This window comes from Diorhabda carinulata, chromosome 1 (genome assembly GCF_026250575.1).
Source record: "Diorhabda carinulata isolate Delta chromosome 1, icDioCari1.1, whole genome shotgun sequence".
NCBI lineage: Eukaryota > Metazoa > Arthropoda > Insecta > Coleoptera > Chrysomelidae > Diorhabda > Diorhabda carinulata.
Genome location: NC_079460.1, coordinates 26,054,905 through 26,077,536, shown reverse-complemented (window position 1 = coordinate 26,077,536; position 22,632 = coordinate 26,054,905). Strand labels below are relative to the sequence as shown.

The window sequence follows — 22,632 nt, the reverse complement described above, 5'->3', positions numbered from 1 at the left end:
TATGTTTCATTTGGAGAGACCCTTCCCTGTTGTCGATTATCATATAGGTTCTGAATTGTACCAGTAAATCAATACGTTGGATCTGATGCATTGGTGGGCTTTGTTCATTATAGGGGACGCAAACATCTCTTTTGGTCATTTCTCAAATCTGTTACAAATGTTTCGGGTAGTCAATCAAGTTTAGTTATAACTTTTTATTATGCCTTTATTGAGTCGCATCTCCGATATGATCTTCCATTCTGGGGTACGTGTGGTTCGACTCAATTTGAGCGAATCTTCAAACTACAAAAGTGAGCTGTGCTCAATAATTTACAATGCAAAAAATGCACAATCATTTGCCAATTAGAATCTAATCTATCTAACTTTCCCCGCATTTCGCAATAATATTTATCGGAAAGTGCTTTATATTCTATAACAATATTTAATTCGGAGCTTGCTGCGCTCTGGTTTTACTCGTGTTATTGATTTTTATTGTAAATTATCAGCTATTTAAGGATTGCCTCATAATTAGTTTTATTATATCTGGTTTGATTTTTACAATATATACATGTAATGTATAATACATAAAAAATGTACATTTTCAAAGGTAATTTTGATATTCATTGTAGTTTTCTTGGGTATGCTTTAGATTTACATTTTATTTGATTTGTGTCCTTATTTAGTTATTTGTATGTTTGTTTCTTAGTTTTTCGCAAGCTTTTGTCTACAATTTTTTATCAATAAAGCATTTCTCCCTCTCTCTCTCTCCAAATATTTTTAAAAGTTCCTTGATTGTCTTTGCTTCCACTTCTGCACTTAGCATGTCGTTGTCTAATATTGTTTGTCTTCATGATAGGGCGCAAAGAAATCAAAATAAGGATTTAAACTTTAGCATTTGCGAACTACCAGTGCACTTGGATAAACATCACAAATGTTATTGGTCACAGCTTTTGAGTTACTGCCCTTACTAAATTCAAGAATACAATACATTTCCCGGATATGTTTTTCTGGTTTTTTGCTGGCCATTTCACTCCAAACTGCAAAAAAGTTTAATATATTATTATTAAGAAGTGAAAAAATTACAATAATGTGCTTACAATTACAATGACAAACAAATATCGTAATTCGCAGAAACAACTTTCCGGTCCCTTTAATATTTGGTGTGATAAACTGGGTTCTGTTAAAGAGTACTTCATTAGAATATCAAATCTAAGATAGGTACTATTATAATCGTTCATTTTTCTAGTCAACATTATTTAATAAAAAATACACGTGGTATTTATTTATCCATAAAGTGTATACACAGGTTCACTTTAACATCAAGCAATGACACGTTTGTGGAATATTATTATTCATAAAATGACCTTCACAAAAAAGTAGGTATAAACTCTACAGGACGTAGTATGACTATAAAATGAGTAAAAAATTACATCTATATAATATGTAATTCAGTTGCAGTTCAATTTTTCTGCTTGGCCCTGAATACATTGAAGAATTACAGTAGACAGACATGTCAAGTACCATGATAAACACTTAAAAATCCATAATAATGGAAATCACACCACGACACCTACCATATATTCAAAATGAGCTATAATAGAAACATTTCGTGCGACATCTAATATAACCTCCGTAAAATGCGATTTTAAAATATTTTTGGTAAGAAAAATTAACAATATGAAATCGAAACTGAATTTAATTTTCAGTTTCACTCCTTAAAGCTGGAAGAATGGAATTTCTGAATGTTAATGAACAATATTTCATATGTATTCCAAAATACGGAGGCGATAACAGTAGACGCCGTCGACTCAAAGATAATTTGAACATATTTTAATTGATCTCATTAACAATTGAATGTCGACCGTTATTCTTATATTTTATAATATAGTCAGATACAAGAATTTCACTAACGAAATAATATAATAAACCAAAATAAAATCGTTACATCATTTCTCTTTTTAATCCTCAATTCTTTTTATTACATTTTTTAATTAGTTAGTTCATATTACGTTTTTAAGCGGGTTCTCACGATTTTACAGAAAACCTGGCAAATGAATACGATAGAATAGAATATATAAACGGAAAACAAATGAAGGCTTCTTTGGAACTTATTATTATTCTTGACGGTACATTCGAGTATTACAAAGCACTGCAAATGATCTAGTAAGTACTTTCCTTAATATTTCTTATACTACATTTTTGTTCACTCTTAAACTTCTTGTCACATCTGACTGTGGAGTTGTGAAATTTCTTAGTCACTTCAAATTAATGGGCATACATTTATAAACTGTTTCAAAAAGTTGATTTTTAAAAATTTTGCCGTTTATCAATCAATGTTATATTTTACTGCAAATATTTTTTTTTATTTCGTCAATTATTTTGGCGCTGTAATCTGTTCTGTCGCATAGTCCATTCAAGAAATGAATTAACAGGCCGATAGGCGTGTTACAATATGTTATATATTAAATTTCATATCATTACATCGATTCTTCTGTGAATAATATGAACATCAACTTGTCAAGTCACATGTCAATTATCCCATTCTAATTGAGTACGTCTACAAATTTGTATTGGAGACACAAAAGTTAACCTCGTGTACTTTGACGTAATGTTTGTAACCAAATAACCAAATGCGTCCAAAAGACGCTGAGAAATGATCCGAAAAATATATTTAGAGAACGATCTTATGCTGGTGTAGTGGCTATTGGTCGTCCTCTTCTAGGTCTTTCTTCGACAACACACTTTTGTTTGAAGACTACGTACCAAAATCATACCAATGGACAAATTAAGATAAAAATATAAATTTTAAATCACATCAATCAATAAATGAAATGAAATCTATAACTGATGTAAAATTGTTGAAAACACAAAAGGAAACAATTGGCTGGCAGTTGCAATGGAAGAATCGTAAACGCGGACTTACTTCGACGTTATTGCATTTAATTAGAGCAGGGCAACAACCTCTCTTTCAGAGTCACTTATCCGAACTAAAGAGCACCTAGAACGAAAATATCAAAATAAACATAGAATCAAAATATAAATCTGTTTTAATTTTAATTAATTTTTCTTTCGTTTTTATATTCCAAGTAAAAAACTCTCACACTCACTCTAGGCACACATTTCTTAACGATAGCAATCTGTACATATTAACAAATCTCTCAGAAAACAAAGTTTCCATGAAAAATGAAACAAAAGAAATGTCAATAATTTCATTTATTTAATAATTACGTCCGCATTATTTTTTGACAAATGCTAATCGATGTCTATTGACGTCGACTTACGTCAATTAATGCCATTTGATGTCATTTGGCCAATGGAATCACATTTTGGTTAGTTCAATTATGCCCAAAATTTCTTTCGTTTAGGCACATCTACAGTTATACTACTATTTTGTAAAAATGCGCTAAAAATATGTCGCAGCCATAAATTAAATTATTTGTATTTCTCGTTTCTATGTATGAGAACCATTTCTAAAAATTGTCTTTTTAATAACTTTGATCCCGTTATAAGAATTTTTGAATCGTTGTAATTAAATGTTTGTTTTTTTCATATTTCGTTGATTGTGAATGCGATTTTATCATAATCATGACTTTTTAGTCTAGATTTTAAATACTGAGATGTCTGCTCTATATAGACAGAGACAGCGTCAGAATCAATACAAGGTACTTGATATATAATATTACTTCTTATATTTTTGGGTGTTTTAGATTTTAGTTCAGTGAAATATAGTAAATAGATTAAGTTACCTATTCATCCTGCGTATGCTATTTATCATTTTTTGAAAGGAAAAATGAAATTCAAGACTCCACAATTGTCAAGTAATTAATTCTCCGATGATGAATACATATATATATATATATATATATATATATATATATATATTATATATATATATATATATATATATATATATATATATATATATATATATATATATATATATATATATATATATATATAAAATTCCGCCGCGGTTCAAACCGTTCTATTATTCACAATTCTGGTCGTGGAAACCTTTCCGAATATAAGTATATATATGGGAAACCCGAATTAATCGTTAGATCATACTATTACTAACGACAGAGATTTGTTGAGTTATCATAAGTATATTCATTCACTGCTAATCGTTTATTTTATGTTGCGTAAAGGATGTCTTACTAATACGCACATTAAAATTTTATCAGCTTATAATTTATAATTTTGTCATATCTATTTGAAGTGTCAGACTTAGAAGGAATCGAAGACTTTATCGTTTTAAAAAGAAACATCGAAAACGTTACAAAGTGCTTTTAGTGAACTGATTTTATCAATAAATAGTGCGATTTAAAAGTAGTCGAGATGTGACCAGAAACTAGCTTCGCATTGATGCTCCATAGATTTCTTCAAATAAAACTTTTGTGCCATATCAATCACAGTATTTCAAACTATTATTTGGGAAAACCCCCAATATTAAAACTGATTGTGATAGTACCAGTGGAGTCAAACAGGAGAAACCACATGAAAAGTAAATGCTGTGCTCTTGGTAATTTACATAGTAACGCATAAGACTGTAGAAGGGAAAAATAAATATTATCAAATAACACCCATTTTCTTGGATCTGATCTATTTGTTCCATTCCAATTAAATAGATGGATATTTACATACTTTTAGAATCTAACATAAAACCCAACATAATACTTGATATGAATCTTTCATAATCTTAATATTTTGTCGAAAGTGCAATACAGCATCAAAATTATGATATAACAAGAAATACACTACGATAATGTCACCAAAATTTTAACTTGCTTCCGATATAACTAAGTTGACTATTCAGAAGAGAAAAATTTTGTTTATCTTTTACACATATCATTTAAAATATAACTGATATCTAATAAAAATAAATGTATTTTTTCACACAGTAAACTATCTTTATCTTTCTATACCTTAAATTGATATTAGATTTTTCATAATCTATTAAAATTAACAATTAAAACAAATAAAATTATTTGGAAATACTTATCATTTAGTATTAATTTTATGAATTCGCTAATATAACACAAAATACTAGTAACCTATTCAAAATTCTTATTTAAATTTCAGAATATAGCATTAGTAATATTTATTAATAGCCATAACATAATTTGAATATTGGTCCGTTTTGTGTAGGCGATTTCCATAATTCCACACAATGATATTCTTTTTCAGATTGGATTGACATATCTAATATTTTCAATAATATGTTGTAGTTGACCAAGGCATTATAGACCATTTCAACCAACTACAAAGTTTTCAGAAAATTTATTAATTCACCGTATATGGATGTCTATTATTAACTCTTAAGAGTGTTGTAATTGACAGATTACTTAGGCTTGAAAAAAAATTAGCTTGTTGATATTAAACTTTGGTCTAAAATCCGCGTATCTTAGATCACTGATATTGTTCAGTGAGAGTTATTATACCTCTAAAATCTATTATACAACTGAATAAAAGGTCTATAAACACCGAAGCAACAAAAATATTTAAGAATGAATAAACGTGCAAAAATTAACGAACGAAACAAAAGAAATTAAATCATGACATTAAAGTTTTAGATTTTAAAATATGACTGTATGTTATATGTTACAATCCTACGTCCGTCAAGTATATTCTCACCGACTGCAGAATTAGAGTCTTGGAGTTCCTCAAAGCAACCAGCCTGTAATACAAAATATAATTCAATATAATTTATGAATTGTAACAGTTTTGTAATAGTCCTTCAAATACTTTTTTTGTAATTTCCATATTTTTTTGTTCCTGGGTGAATGATTAGCGCTGTTGAAGCACGCTAAACTAAAATAAAGGAAAACAGGAAAAGCCAATTTATAAAACTTTATACATGCTGTCACAGAAAGACCGAGCGCAGTTTCTCTTAGTTCGCAAAAGAAAATGATATATATTATAATGCAATATTAAATGGAATATCGGTGGTGGGTAACAATATCTCAATTATCTTTATAGCCACTATTGGGCGGAGGCCTCCTTAAGGAATTTAGGTGTCTACTTCTTTTGAGCTTTTTGGTATCAGAAGGTGGCCGTACTGCCCGTATATGAAAGTATATAATTTCTTCTGGACTCTCTTGGTCTCCAATGCAACAATTTGTAGGTTCATTTGTTGTGGGGCTTTTCGCAAAATATCCCACCCATATTCACTTTATTTTGGGATTTTCTCGACTGTCTTTTATTATCATCTTTTGACTATTGCCATTTCTAGCACATTCCTGTAAACTAATGTTAATTTTTATCATCTCCACTTTGATAATATACCTAGTATGTTTATTGGTATGTTAAATTTGTACCTTATCTAATCTTTATGATATAATACTATGAAATTAAATGAATTGAAATGAATAATATGCATATGTAGAACGTTTATAGCAACCTAAGCAGAATACCGAAAAGGTAGAGTTAAAATGTAATATATGTGATTATCAATATTTGTTGGTTATTTATCATCCCTTATTTACCTGCAGCAATGAGGGTTTATTATTGACAAAGTTAACCAGGACGCATCTAGCTCAAGGCAAGGGTGGTTAAGAAATGTCACAAAATTATACCAAATCATTTTATAAAAGTTGGAGCTTGTTCATATTCTTATGAATGCATAATTCTAATTCACAAATGTTAATAATAAGACATTTTATAACTATAGCCTCTTTCACTTTTTTATTGGAAGAAAAGTCTAAAACTGTTAAACACATATTCAAGGTATTTGTTATAATATGCAATGAAAATGGAATGCTATTTAAATGTATTCAAAATATTAATTTCTTCTACATGAGTAACTTTTCATATTCCTTAGATTCTCAATTTCCATCACTGAATTTCATTTCAAATGTAAATACACACGAATAACTTTATTATTATTGTTTTTGATTGATCAGAATCAGGACACAATTCGAAATTGCATTTGTTGGGAGATAACACGTTATAGTAGATATTAAAACCATTTTTTCACATCTATTTGACAGAAAACACGAGGACTTGAGGATATTTCGTTTTTATCGAATTGGATATTTAATCAGTCCAATATTATTCAATATATAAGTAACACAGTGTGAAATATCTTTGTTGATATCGAAGAGATTTTTTACGTTCAAATTAATTTAAGCATGAAAGACAAGCAATACCAACAAAAAGTTGATTGGGGCTATAAAATGTCTGAATTAGATAAAATAACTGCAAATCATTGGAAAAACCTACTGCTTCATATTAACATTCTTCAAATTGGTATTCTCGACATTTTATTTAGAAATTCTAGTATTGAACATTAGCACACTATGGCAGAAGGTTGTTGATAATTATTTGGGAAGAAAAGCAATTAGTTTGAATCAAATATGAAAAATTGTTTCTTCTATAACTTCCTAGTGATTCTTTACGAGGTGTGACTAGAAAATATGTTAAAAAGAGTTGTAGAAGCTCTTGAAATGTTGAAATTGTCTATGGTGATATAGTATTAATTGTATGTATGGCAGGTATGAGTCGTTTAAAAGTGCAGTTAAGTACGAAGAGCAGTCGGAACATCCTTCAACCTCAAAAACATACACATATAAAGAAGAAAAACTTTTCTGTTCAAATAGGTAATTATGGTTCTGGAACGTTTACTAAACGATTCAAAGCAAAATAAACCTTAAAAATGACAACGTATAGCCTTCTATTAAAGCACATCCGACTTACTCGCCAATTTTAGCATCATGTGACAGTCACAGATTCAATGTCGGGATAAATTATTTATTAGTTAAAACAGTACTTTGAAGAGTATGAGTAGTAATTCAAACTGTATGTTGCTTTCTTACTTAGTTTCATCAAATTCTTCACTGTATGTTTTTATCAGACCTCGTATAACATTAAAATATTCACTCGAAAATTCATCTCTTCTCCTGTCTCATGAAAGAGAGGAAATTTCTTTATATATTTATTTTTCTTTTCAGTGCTCTGTCGGAAGCTATTCAGGTTTCTTACTATGGCAGCAGAATAGGAATTGTAAGTGGTCAATCAGGCAATTGGTTGGTGAACGTAACAAGGGAGGTTTTCCAACTTTTTACGGATTTGAACGAACTGAGAGATGAATGTAGGTGAATATATTTTATTCCACTTCAGTTAAATTGCAATTATGATAATATAATTTTTATAGAAAACTGTTTTGCGATCGGAAATGTTCAGAGTTTTTTTTCTTATGAATAAAATTTTACTTACCATGATAGAAACAACTTGTTATTTTTAATTTAATTTTTTTTATTTAGTTCATTAGATTCTTGTATTCCTCACAGATTTCTAGTAATCTTTCGCTACGATATAGTTTTGTGGGATTCTAATAATATACATTTTAGTAATATTTACTTAATATATTTGTGAAATGGGATACGTTTATCCATTTTTCTTCATAAATAATCCAATTTGATTTCCGGTTATCTAATGAGATGATTTTCTAAGAAAGTTTGAACGATATAATGAAAATGTACAAATTCAGCATATTTGCAATTATATTGTTTGCGGACTAGTTATAGTCCACAGAATTATCATTCTATACTTATTAATTCAGTTCTAGAATTTTTATTTTAGAAAAAATTATTCATTTAGACAAATTTTTCATAAACGTGTTGAATAGTTGAATAATAAATTGTTGATTTGGTTAATAGACGAAATTTTTTTCTATAAATACGTTTATAGTTTGGTAAAAAATTGAGTGCAGCTTACAATATATTTTATATTTGTGACTTATAAGTAGTGTTGTACCTATGATCATAACATGTTCACAATAAACATTTTCAATACTTACTTCTATTCATGATGTGAACTTTGTAACAACTCTGAGCATTCTGTATTTTGTCAGTATTTTACAACCGCATGGATACATAAAACTAAAGTATGAAAATAGTTATATCTATTTGTTTCACATTGAAAGTTCACAATAATGGCATTGGAAAATAGTTATAAAACTATAAATGGAATTGAATGAAATACATTAATTATCTATTATATAACGGAACATAATAAATATAATTAACCCAAAAAGAGATTTTCTAGAGTCGTGTCTTTAAAAGTACAATACCCTTTTGACTTTAATAAAATTATAAAACCTTAAGATTGTAATAAAAATTATAAGCTTCCTGCCGGGAGGAATGTGTTTTTTATAATTTTTAAGTTCTTCGACAATTTTCTATCTATTATATACCATATTCCTAATATAATGATAATGCCAATGGAAACCTAATGAATCCAAAGTTTTAATATAGTACAGAGAAAACGAGTCAGCATATTGTTTAGGATTAGCGAAATTTTTTATTTCTAGAAAATTCCTGTACATGTCTAGATATCGACAAAAGGATATAGTCGATTTCTGCTTGTCGTACCTCGTTGCTTTAACTTCGTGGATTAAATGCATCAGAGTCTATTAAGGGTTGCGCAAAGTGGATATTCTCCTCCTCATCATATCCCACATATGTTTGAATGAAATTAAAACTGGCGACAGGGGTGGCGGGAAAATACTAACGCCAGCTCCTTGGGGAATTTCCGTTCGAAGTATATGGACGTGCGTATTTATTGAAAAAGGAATTGCGGTTTCTATTGATCTGAAATTCTGAAATGGTTCATGGATCATCAACATAACGTCCAGTTGTCTCACTGTCTTGAATATACTTGCTATAGAGTATATATACTCTTAGTAAATAATAACGAATGGCCATGATGTTGCCAAATAAGAACGAGAAATCTTTTCTTTTCAGTATAACATTTCTAATGCCACTGAGTATATATAAATTAATTGCCTATCGTTATATATTGTTTGTAAATGAACTGGATACATAAAAAATATTTATAACATATTCATTCATATATCAGATGAGTAACCAGGTCTTGCACTTCTGTAATAAACGCAAATCAAATAGAATAATGAATTAATTGTCAAATTTTTCTCTCATGAACTTTTTTTAGGGCCAGTTACACTTTCACTAGGAAGAAGCCTAGGAACAGTAATAAGCTACTATCAAAACCGATCACGCAACAATTGTAATCAAAAGGGAATAAAACCTGAAGGACAAGTCCTATTCGTCTTCAGCAAAGACGGTCGACTAACAGACAATGATGTAGAAATATCCAAACAATGCATTAACACACTGAAATCGTCAGATCCAGGTACCCGTATAATATATATAACGCAGGAGGAAGAAAATTCATTGGTACAACTGGTTAGAGACAATGACTTTCTGATGAAAATTTCAAATGATGTGGTATCTACAGTTCAACAATTGTCAGACTATTTAAGCGGAATCCCGGCCAGTATTATAAGACTTTATTGTAATAATATTTTATTTGAAGATTATGTAACTCCTCAGTCAGAGAACATTTATGAAATAAACAGAGAGTATATCAAGAGGAACTATATCCATATTAAGGTAAATATACATTCTATACTGTATCATAATATTTAATACGTAGCATTCCGACTTTGAATTGTTTGAACTACCATTTTTGCAATTCAAATATATGTTTATTGGTTGAAGTTTGTTTTTATGAAGTCTTTGACTAAATGCCAGTTACTCAATCCCTGTTTTGATGTTGATTTTTCTTGTGGGAAATTTTAGAGCAAGTGGGAGACAGACAAATTACCACCTTTCCTCTCTCCCTCATTCCCTATTAAACGTCTTTGCTTTTTCGTTTTTTTTTTTGGGAATTTTAATATGTAGTTTAAGGTGGCGAGAAGGCTTTATATTGAATTAAATTGAAATTTGATGGAGTTAAAGAGAATGGTGTTTGTATATTCAAATTAAAATATACTATTATTTCTATTTAGTTGCTTGCTATGGAATCAGCAAGACTGGGACTTGAGCTGATAAGGCTAATAGTTATGTTTATATTTGACTCATATTTTCTGTGACAGATCTGCGATTATTTTGGAGTTGTGTGATGCGTTGTTGTAAAGTTTGAGAGGTCTGGCTTGATTTATGAATGAATTGTGTTGATTGGGACAATATTTTATGTTGCAATTTCCATGTTTCCATTTTTGAACATTCCAGTTTTTGTTTATAAGCGTTTTGTAGCATCAAAATTAAGCACCAATGCCTGCTATTTCCGAGTTGTTGAATACTTGTATTATTGTTTTTTTAAAAAATCGTTAAATTCTTTCAATACAAAAATCAAGACTCAAATTGATGCTTGATAGAAATATCAAGCTTATTGATTCTGGTCATTACAGAACCTTCGATCTTAGTTTTCATTGGTTAGATCATGATTGATATTAAATTTTTATAGGTTAGATTAGGTTAGGTCGTTTTAAATGAAGTTGAATTTTATACGTTAGGAAAGATAAACTAGTTGTCAATAGCGGAGAATCTTTTATAGAATCTGTTGTCGAAATCTGAAAGATATGCATAGATTACACGGAGGTTATTTAAGTTTTCTTATTAATACATTAATCATTTTGGTCAATGTATGTTGTCACTAAATAAAGACGTTTTTTGTAGTTGTTCTCAATTGACGAAACTTTGGCAGATTGTGTCCTTCATTAAAGACATGTGTGGCTAAAGAACATCTATCAGATATTATTTGCTGTCGCTTTTCTGAAAGGTTATCTGCTTGGTGAGTGACTTCTTCCACTAACCAATGTACTTCTTGTCACAATTTAAACAAGGAATTTCATGTGTTAGGCAATTTATTAGTTGCTATATTATCTTATATTATAGAAATTAGAAAAAACGTTAACAATATTATTTCAAAAAGTGCCACGGTATAAACACTTTTTTTAGGCAGTCTAACAGTGTTTCTCATAGTTTTTAGAGATCCGTATTGTACAGTTTTATGTTTGACAGACGTATTTGTTTATGAAAAGTTAGACATGACACAAACATTAAGTCTGGAAGAGAAAATTGAGATTGTGCTAATAGTGGGTGATAAGTATAAAACATTTCGAGAAGCAGCATTTTTATTCCGACATCAAGATAAAAATATTTACAATGAAACTGTTAGAAAAACACTTTGATAAATTTAAGACTAATGGAGATGTACATAATAAATTTTGCAAAAAACGCCAAAGTATAGTAGAAAATAATAACTTTGCGTCGCAAGTAATGCTCTCTGCAACTGAGCATCCTAATTATCCTTTGCGAAAAAGGGCATCTTCATTGCCAATGGATATAATAAAAAGTGCAGTTTCAAAGATTCTAAATAAATACAAATATCACCCTTACAAACCTCAAAAAATTCATACTCTAAGACCAGGAGATTTGAATTTTGTTATGACATACAGGGAATTTAGTAGATAACCCATTTGTTCAAAACAAATGTGTGGTGCGGAATGTATAAAAATCAAATAATTGGACCTTTTTTCTCCAAGAGACCTTGAATGCTTATCGTTATTTGTGCTGTTTAAACAATAAAATAAATGATTTTCTTGACAACCTTCCCTTACTTGAACGTCAGCAGATATGGTTCCAGCAGGATGGTACCCCATGTCATACTAGATTAGTTGTTTGTCAATACATTGAAAATATTTTCAATGTAAGGGTTTTTCGCCGTGCAATGCATTAATTTCGTAATCGCAGAGAAAATGTAGGAAAAAATATTTTTTTAATGTAAATAAAAAATGTTGAATATTTGAAAGCTATTTTTAATTCTAAGCATCTTTTCTTTATAACAATTTTCGCTATTTTCAAAAAGAAATGTACTTCACTCTAGAGCAAAAATCACATTTTTTGACAAACCTAGTATACGACTGCAAAAATTTAGCATGAATTTTAGGTTTTGGACCATAACTTCCGTAAAATAACAATAAAGAAGTTTCCCATATGCCGCCAACTTACGTGGTATAAGCGTGTCATAGGCATGTCTGTCATTCTTGGACTCAATTGCTCAAATAATGTTTGTTCTTTAATTCAGTGAGATTCTTCTCTTAATTAAACACTTATCCTTTTTTGAGATCATAATATATAATCTTTAGTTCCTTTTTCTTACCAATTCTATAAAGTAATCGGTTATCTGTACAGTATATCATCCATATTAAAGAATAGTTCAACTAGTAAGTACATTTTCTGTGTGAATATTATGTAAATATGAAAATATTGGAAAATATCTCAACTTTGTAACTAAGGGGTGAGCTATCCATTAAGTTTTTATTATTTTCCTCTTAGAGAGGGTACGTCCAAGCTTATCAGATATTATTCCTTCATATTTATTGATAAATTATCTTTGAAAAACAGCCAAAACAGATGTTGTAGAGTGTATTGTTATTGAGAGTTTGTCTGGGGTTGTGTCGATCTAGATCCGCCTTGCAAAATCAAATTGAATATGTAAACTTGGGCGGGCTCAAAATACGTAGTGTGAATATTTGAGATGTAACAAAAATAAAAGCCCCCTTTCATTATCATGGGATACTTGGAATTCTAAGCACCTCTAAATCATTGTCTAGGAGTTGGTGGAAGCAATTTTTAGAAGCATTGCGGCATTTATTATATATATTTAAGATAAAATTCGTCAGTGAGAATCTTAGAATAGAGAAGTGTCATCTGTTAATTGATGAGTTCTGTATACAGGGTGTTTCGAGACTTCGGGATGCAAAAAATTCGGGATTGAGCAGATGTCGTGAAAATAATGCTGTTGTACAGGGACAACCTGTACAATCTAAATATAGCAAAAATTAATTTTTCAATCAACGTTCCAACAATAGCTACTCATTGTTTAATTTGATAAAATATATGGTTTAGGAGATATGTAGATTTTTAGATCGTTATACATGCCAAGGAAACCGTTCGCTATAAAGTGACATTCTGAAGAAAATTATCATAAATTGTAATTATTTGTTGAGAATACTTACAGGAGATATTTAGACACAAACATTTCTAACTGAACTGCATACTGTGGAATATCGTGTTACTTACATGAGGAAAAAACTGAAATGTAGAAAAATTTAGTTGGTTAGCCTACAACTCATGAAATAAAGACAGAAAAAAAAACTATAATAAATGTTGTAAGTGAGCAACTTGCACGTCTACACACTTCCAGGGTTTACAGAGGATATTTCTTTGAATTGGAAGAGCATTCCAATATTCTATCTTCTAGCGTCACAATGGAAGTTTATTCTATCGATCATTTCGTTCCTTGTGTTGAACGGCATATACCAAGCTTTTAAGATATCCCCAAAAAATGATTCCATTGTATTAAATTCAGAAACACGTGGGGGCCATGAAATGGACCTGCTCGACTAATCCACCTATTAGGGAAAATGTTATTTTTTATATTTTAATTATTAATCTCTTTCAAGTTTTTCCTTATGCCAGATATATTATCTTTGATAGTGTGTAGTAAGAATGCTAATTTATTTATTTAATAGTTCTCCAAAAAATGTTTGATTGTTTTTTAATACCTCCTGTTAGTATTTTCAATAAATAATTACAATTTATGATAATTTTTTTCAAAGTGTCACTTTATAGTAAACGGTTTTTTTGGCATGTACAACGATCTAAAAATCTACACATCTCCTGTCAAACACATGGACATACGTGATCATGTTTTGAAAATACGTAATGTTCAAATGTATAATTTAGAAAATATACTTAAATATAAGTTTTTTTTCGCAACTTTATTGCCGTATAACTCAGAAACGAAGGATTGTATGATGTTTTTTATGTTACAGCATTATTTTCACGTCCTCTAATCACTCCCGATTTTATGGCATCAAGTCCCGGAACACCCTGTATAGAATGACGATTCACTCTCAAAGAAAATAATAAGTAACTTATTCTACAATGCTTCGAGAACTAGCAATAAAAATTGTTATTATAATGAAATAAAGAAATGTATATAAAGTACATATGGACATAAAAATCATTCCTTAACCGTGAAAATGTATAATTAGAATTTTTATCTGCTTATGTACCTTATTTCTAAGTTTACTACAACTGCGTAGATAACTTAAGTTTTGTAACTTTTCTCGCAAGTTTAAATTATAGAGGTTTCACTGTATTACATCACATTACATATTGTGAAGCCGCGATGACTCCGTGTTGAACTGACTGTTGTTCCGATTGCCGGCTTATATAATCCGTCCAAAATATTCCAAAACGTTTTTTCTCAGAAAAAAAAAACATATTAATGATATCTACAGTTTTATTTTTTGTTATTGATTCCGTGTTAGTCCACATATTCTAAGAAATTTGAACAGGGTCGGCTTTGACCCATCTATTCATGATTGTTATTAGTTTCATTAAAACAAAACAAGCTTGACACGTATTAAGTATACAAGATCACTAAAAATGTCCTAAATTCGTACATACCGTAGACTTATTATCAAAACTTTTTCATCTTAGGTTGATTTGTTTAGTTCATTAAGTGGAAATAATTCAAGAATTTACTCATGCATCTGTGATTTCAATATTAAAAAGCAGCTGTAACAATCAACTAGTTTCTCATGGTAAGTATTCAGTTGCGAATTGGACATACAATCTTCAACAGATATTATATTCTTATTGCATAAGACCAAAAAACAGTACATTATATTACTAGCAGTAGAAGGCGCTTATTATGTTTTGACCTAAGACGTTTTACTGTAGGGGCGTTAGAAATTGTATTCTGAGTGAATCAAACAATGAAACCTTTTCCTTAGATTAATATATACCAGTCGTTGTTCATATGTTAACTATTTAACAACTCCGAAAACGTACATTGTAGTTTTTGAAACATCAAACTAAATGACATTTCCTACTAATTCGATTGCGACATCGTAAGCGTTGCTATGGTTTTTCACTATTATTTTACTAGTAATATAATGAAAACGTTCTAAGGTCCGTGTTGCCAAAAGTAATTTATTTATTATTATATGCTCGAAGAAATATATATCAAAACGATCGCCTATTTATTATTGAGACAGTTACGAGTAAATTTTCCAATTTTCCAATAACGATATAATAATCATATTTTATTGTTTCAGTTCATGAACAGTAATTATGGCGAATTGGTAGTTTGTGCTTACCAAAGTAACACAACGAACGACAGAGTATGTAAAGGAATAACTGTAAATGGTGAGATCAGTTTCAACTCTAAAGATTTTTGCACACCGGATTTGCCGTGCGACGTACATTTTGCAGTCACGGCCAACTCGAGTCAAATCATATGCGCAGGTAATTTTGTTTCACCAAGGTGAACTAATAAATTGAAATAATCTATCGGATAAAATGGAATTATAATATTAAGTAATCAAAATGGAAATGCTTTACTGATTTTTGAGAAGCCTATATGTACATCATAATATGTTTTCAACTCCACTTGTATACGCCCTTATAGGGCGTATGTTTTAAAAAGATTTGACGTATAATCACAGAGATCATAAACACAAATCCATTCTATATGATTAGGTTTCGACTATTAACAAAAATGGTATTGGGATTTTAACACAAAGCAAATATGTAATGTTGAAAGGTATTTTATAACGAATACACTTTTCATTACACGATACTATTACTTTTTCACCATCATTTAAAAAGATTGTTTCCAAAGACCGAAGATAAACTAGAAACATGCTGAATTTTTAGCCTGATATGCTGAAGTTAGATATCTGTTCATATCTGGTTCATTTATTTCACATTAAGTATCTTTTGTTCAAATGTATTATTTTTTATTGCAATTTAAATGTTTTAAATTTTGTGTATAGCTAAAGGTACTTCGCGACAATCTCATAGCTTGATTGAATATTGTGTTAAATTTCTGAATTAGGTAAACTGATTCCTAATGTTACTTTTTATCGACATGATATGTGACATTATAAAAATATCAACCCACGAGGTCAAGATGATATGGCATTAATGACATATGATACAACATTAACGTCGACAGTTTGATACATATGACGCTCTCTATCAAATTGTTGATCTCGTCTTTCAGTACATAGTCTTTATACGCTTGTCGGTCCAAGACAAAAGCGAGATTCGCCACTAAACCCCACGCCTATTGATACTGTTGATTATTGAACACTTCTAATATGACTAAACCACAATCTCCACAAAAACCTGAATAAACAGTTTTAATACTGACAATTTGCATATCATATTAATCAATAGGTTAACATGAATATCAAAATAAAAATATGTTTTAATCACACTCAATAATTTTGTTTCATCATTAGTCGTGATATCGCAAGAATAAGTAGGTTTCAATCGATTAATCATAATTCTAAAAAATTCTTCATTCGAAACAACGTAACCTAACTCAACTCATAATAATTGAATGTTTTTCTTGCCTGCCTAACATAACCTTACTTTCAAATGGATGAATATCGATTTCAAAACAAAAGAATACCACAAATATGACAAACTCCATATTTACGTTTGTTGTCATTTTGAAAGTTTTTTTTGAATCCCATGAATTTCGTAATATATATTAAAAAGAGTATATTTTGGTATTTTGTTCTCACAAGAATATATAGCATAGGTGTATATATAGGAGGAGGTTTGTTGTTTGTTTTCTAAAATCAGGCTTCTGAAACGGTTTTCTATTATTTCAGTCATCATTCATTCTACCTTTCAATATTATCAATAAAAATGGTAGTGAAAGATTAATAATTTTAAGCTGTATTCTGTCTACCACCTACTGCATATCTATTCCACGATTTTATTTATAAATCGCAAACTAACTAAAGTGAAGGTATCTGCGACTAATTAATGTTTGATACGTGGATGTATTTCATATAACCGAAAGAAATATCGTTATGAAATATCGAACGACACGTGACTTATTGCTATTTGGCTACCTTGAGTAAGGTAAAGTAATGAATAGGAAATGGTGTATAATGGTCTTCAAAATCAAGAGAAAACAATGATCACATTAACTGAATTATTTCGTCTGTCCAGAATTGATCCATATTGGTTGTTCACAGATCTGAAATGAATATTCCGCGAATGAGGTTTGGTTTATATGAAAAAATAATTACCGCAGTAAAGGCTAATTTCAAGGTAGGTAAAGGCAAATTGATTGACAAAAGAAACTAGAAATTTGAAGTAGCGCTTATGTATTTCTCTTGAATAAGAGAGAAAATTTTAGTTTGCTTGTATAACATTGAGTATCTAGAGAAGAGAAAGTGAATCATTATTATTACCTATCTAATTCTATTAAAATGTGATACAAGAGAAACGTAAACAGATATTCAAAATATAGTGTGGATTTTTACCCATAGATTAAATAACCGTTTCGGAAGAACAGTGACGTGAATGCAAAATCTTATATCCCAAGGATGAGGTTTTAATAACCATAATTTCAACTCCTAAGTGCAGTCCGTAGTAAATGAGATGTGAAAAGGTATAAAATGAAGGATTTTTACTATTCACCTCTTAAATAATTTCGAACATCAATATTTCGAAAATTTCGCAATTGCTAGCCATTTAGGATGTTAATATCGACCAAAAGGTCGATTTACATCACGCTCTTCAGAGGTGTAATTCAATATTCGTCGAGGCATTAGCCAGGAAAGTAGTTGTTTTCCCCTTTAAAGAACGGCGAAATATATTTACGAAATAAAGTTATTTTATTTAAATTATATATTCAGGATATTTGTACAATGCAACTTGTTTAAATCAAGTAGAAGTTTTTCCACAAATCTCATGTCCTTTATGAGCTATTTTTCCATTTGACACATTTTTGCCGTTACGTCATTGTTCTTCCGGAATAACAAAATTATAGTTAAAATATTTAAAAATACTAGGGTGAAAGGATTAATAGCTGGAAGCCATTCTAATTCTATTGAGGCGATAAATAATATTATTTATATATTTTTATATTATGTATATAAACTCTGAATCAACAAACAAAACCGATTTCGCATAATTAGTAACTTAGATATATTGCCGTTTATCTGTTATCTAATAGCTTCAACTCAAATGAAATTGTATCTCGTGACTTGTCATATAGATCAGCGTTTTTTGACTTAAATAAGAACTAATATGCAAGTAAAAGATTTTTCAAATATTGGAAGAAAACATTTGACAATCAACATTTTCCATTTAATATTCTCCATAAAGACGATCTATATAATTGATGAGCTCATGTATTCAATGAAACATTGTATTATGGATTGATATTTTTATAATCATATTGAATGTCTATTTATCTCACCCGCAATGTTTTTTTCTTGAAACTGATGCGTTCTATTTCCCTTTATTTTTTAAAACGTCAAGAAGTTTTATTTTTTTTCAAACCATTGATCGTTTCATTATTAAATATTATTTGACCTGCCTTGAAACTTGTTCTGAATTCTCAGACGAGCCTTAGGAGGTAAAATATGCTCCCATGTAATTAAATGTTAAGGCCTTCAAAAGGTGAATTATTAATGATATATTTAATGGGTTCGGGGTTTTCCACACTAAAAAAAGATTTATTTGTAATGTAATATATTTTTCGAATTATTTCTTGTTGAACATAGGAACAATTCTGTTGATGCTTAAAACAATACATGGCTGAGTTTCTGACGCATTTTTAAACTTGGAAATGTCAGATAAAGTCAAGTCGCCTGCGAGCGTTAATCGTAAATACTGCCTAATGGTATATATCTCATCTCTTAAATATATACCACGTCGTTAGTGTTGAATGGAACAGTGCAGTACTATTCATTGCTTACTGCCCACCCTTTATCATTATTAAATATGTTAAATATGTTGTTTATAAAAACAAAAAATTATTAAGTTGTTCGGATCTGATATGATTCATCATCATCATCAAAGATATGCAATAAACCCAACCATAAACGCAATTACGTTGAAAATATTTATAGAAGGAATTTTCGTGATAACAATGAACCGAAATATATGAAACTAAAATGATATTTATGATTCTCACAAAGCTGAACTATATATACTCTTCAATCATATTTTGGAGCAAAAGAAAAAAGTTGTCCTGTTCATCAAGAAACAGGGAAATGAATAAATAAAGGTAGGCTTCAAAACTGAATAAGGAAATATTTATATCGCTTGACCACAACACAATCACTAGTTATTTGAAATCACATTATAAAAATGACACACTACCAAACATACATGTAAACTAATTGACCCAACCACATAGCCGAAACACGCCTCATCTATGAAATTATCCATGGAGAAAATACGATTTTATGATTTTATTTATTTTATATAATAAGATCAGATCATCAATACCAAAAACACAAAAAACGCATTCCAAATATCCCAAATTCATACAAGTACTGGTTTTGTAAAAAAAAGTTAATTGATCATATCACCACAAGTTGCATTATCCTACCCCTTATCAAATAAACAAAGATATGAGGAAGTATGTGTAATTATCATGAAAAACTAGTATCTACACATACAAGAACAATAAAATCACAAATTCTAAAAAATACTCCCGAGAAATGGAAATTTCCTCTATAAAGCATAATATTTGTTCTTTCGAGTAAAATTACCCATGTTACATGTAGTTATTTTAATTTGTAAGCATTTAATTCTGTAGAGCGTAAAAGGAAATACAAGGTCGTTTTTTGACTAAATACTTGGTTTTATTAAAGTCAGCTACGGTCTAATAATCTATAAACTGAATTATCATTTACAACAAACGGAATGTATTTGTAACGCATTTGGTTGAATTAATCAAATTAACACTCACAAACGCAAAAGTGCGAATAAAAAGCAGTTATCGAACTTCATTTTTATCGTGGAAAATCAATAGAAAAAGACAAAAGGTCTTTGTGAAGTGACTACTGCTCATATTAATTAATTAACGATATAGCAAAGATATTTAACGAAAAACTTTAACAGGTCGGTTGTCATGTAACAAATTGTATATTATGTCATTCGCTTGGTAAGCAGTTAAGCCCACTAGCAAAGTACTTGCCGTTATAGAAAATGATCGTCGCTTCAATTTTGACCCAAGTCATTCAAATCGACATTAATTGTATACGCCTGTCAGTTGGTGAATTTTTCATGCAAGCATATCTTTCAATGTATATTCGTGGTGAAAGACAAGATGGTTTTCTAGAGCGGTTTTATAAGCAATTGCTGCATATGTCATCGTTAATGTTGTATGACATTACCGTTTGCTAAAGATTCCACTTTCTATGACACCAGGCATTTGACATTATTTCAAACGGTGCAGTGGGTATTTTTTTGTTTATATAACTCAAGATTTTTCATCAATTTGGTATAAAACAAAGCACAACTTTCGTTTGAAAGTGCGTGTGAAACTTATCCTGCTTATTTCTTACCTTTCAGTTTAGTTGGGACAACGCACCATTGTTGAATGAACGACAGCAACGTGTTGAGCAAGTTTGGGTTACCCTGTTCTCTGTTCTTTCTTGTCTAGAATAAGAATATCATTTTCTCAGTAGTGTATAGTTTATATGCTAATGTATCTTAAAAATCATCAAGTTTAGAATAAATAACCCTAAATGAGGAAAAAAGAAAACTATTGAATATCACACTTTATTATATAATTATATGATTTACAATTTGCTCAATCAATAACATAAATAGGTAGATGATTTAACGAAAAAGCAAGATAAAATTCATTAAAAGTTCATGTAATTAATCAGTTGACTTAATCCTAAGTAAGTTCCTCTACTTCTGTTCTTGTGAATTCATCCATGCATTGATTAAATGTCTACCAACTCATGTTCAAGTGGTGACAAAATAATAAGTTGCAGCTTCACAGTTTCCAGCTTTGCGTGCAGGATAATATGTTATGGTATGGATGCTACACTTTTATGAGAAGACGAATATATCCTATGTCTTTTTCTGGAGATGGAGACTCCAAGCATTCTCCAATGGACATTGATTGTAATCATCACTAGTAAAATGGTGTAGGACGGAGCAAGAAGTGGAAAGAAATATTTATTGCGAATCATTCATGTAAGAAATCTGACAAATGCTGGAAAACATCTCCAATTATCGAAAAAAAAGTCGTTGATCAAATTTGAGAATAAGTGAGAAAATATTCAGAAACTAGTATATATAGAAATAATGAATGGTGGAGTCCAAAAAGTATCATTTGTAATATGAAACGTGTCTACAATCTTATATGAAAATTTTTGATAAAAATCTGAGATCTTATTTTTCGTAAATAGAATATTCCAAAACTTCATCTCCCAGAACAATGTAAACATATATGTAGAATGAAATACATAATTGAACGATTTTTTGAAATATACCAAATATAAACGATCAACTGTAAGTTAAAACATACAATATAATAAATATCAAATTGTCATTGAAACTTAAAACCTACGTACCTATATGCGTCTGTATGAATAACCGGCAAAAATTATTTGATCTACACGTGATCAGTGTTGATAAAACCACAATTTAATGTGAAAATATGTATATATGTAACATCCACTTGTTGCGTGACTTGATTTTTTCAAATATCGTTTGATTTCGATACTATGGATAAATTTCACAAAGTAAAACTAACAATCAAAATGTTAAAGAAATTTTTAAAACACCATCATGTAGTCTACCTCTGTCAGCTAATATTTTCTTTCTATTTTTTAGAAGTTATTCGAAAACCTATGGATTTAAGGAATTATAAACATATGTACATGTTATTATAACAGCGTTTCTAATGAAATTTAAAAAATATTCGCGTTTCTAATTATGAAATAGATGCCTAGTTTTAAATTTTTAAAAAAACTATGTCGGAGTGGTTATT

At 29.8% G+C, this 22,632-nt stretch overlaps 1 protein-coding gene and 1 long non-coding RNA gene across 4 annotated transcripts in view; one reads left to right on the top strand and one right to left on the bottom strand.

Moving 5' to 3' along the window:
* LOC130901181 (uncharacterized) overlaps window positions 1-22,632 on the top strand; it is a 37,134-nt gene that overhangs the window by 14,295 nt on the left and 207 nt on the right. For 2 of the 3 annotated variants that reach the window (XM_057812475.1, XM_057812390.1), the window contains exons 7-10: window positions 2,019-2,142; window positions 7,929-8,068; window positions 9,931-10,391; window positions 15,917-16,106. In XM_057812475.1, coding sequence (XP_057668458.1) covers window positions 2,019-2,142; window positions 7,929-8,068; window positions 9,931-10,391; window positions 15,917-16,106 — 915 coding nt within the window. Of the gene's footprint in view, window positions 1-2,018; window positions 2,143-7,928; window positions 8,069-9,930; window positions 10,392-15,296; window positions 15,401-15,916; window positions 16,107-22,632 lie in introns of those variants that run through there. The other variant, XM_057812555.1, reaches the window with a different exon arrangement.
* On the bottom strand, window positions 739-22,228 carry LOC130901342 (uncharacterized). The gene is made up of 3 exons (XR_009060265.1): window positions 22,214-22,228; window positions 21,191-21,284; window positions 739-1,016 (listed from the first exon to the last, which is right to left on the bottom strand). It is a non-coding gene; the product is annotated as an uncharacterized LOC130901342 (long non-coding RNA).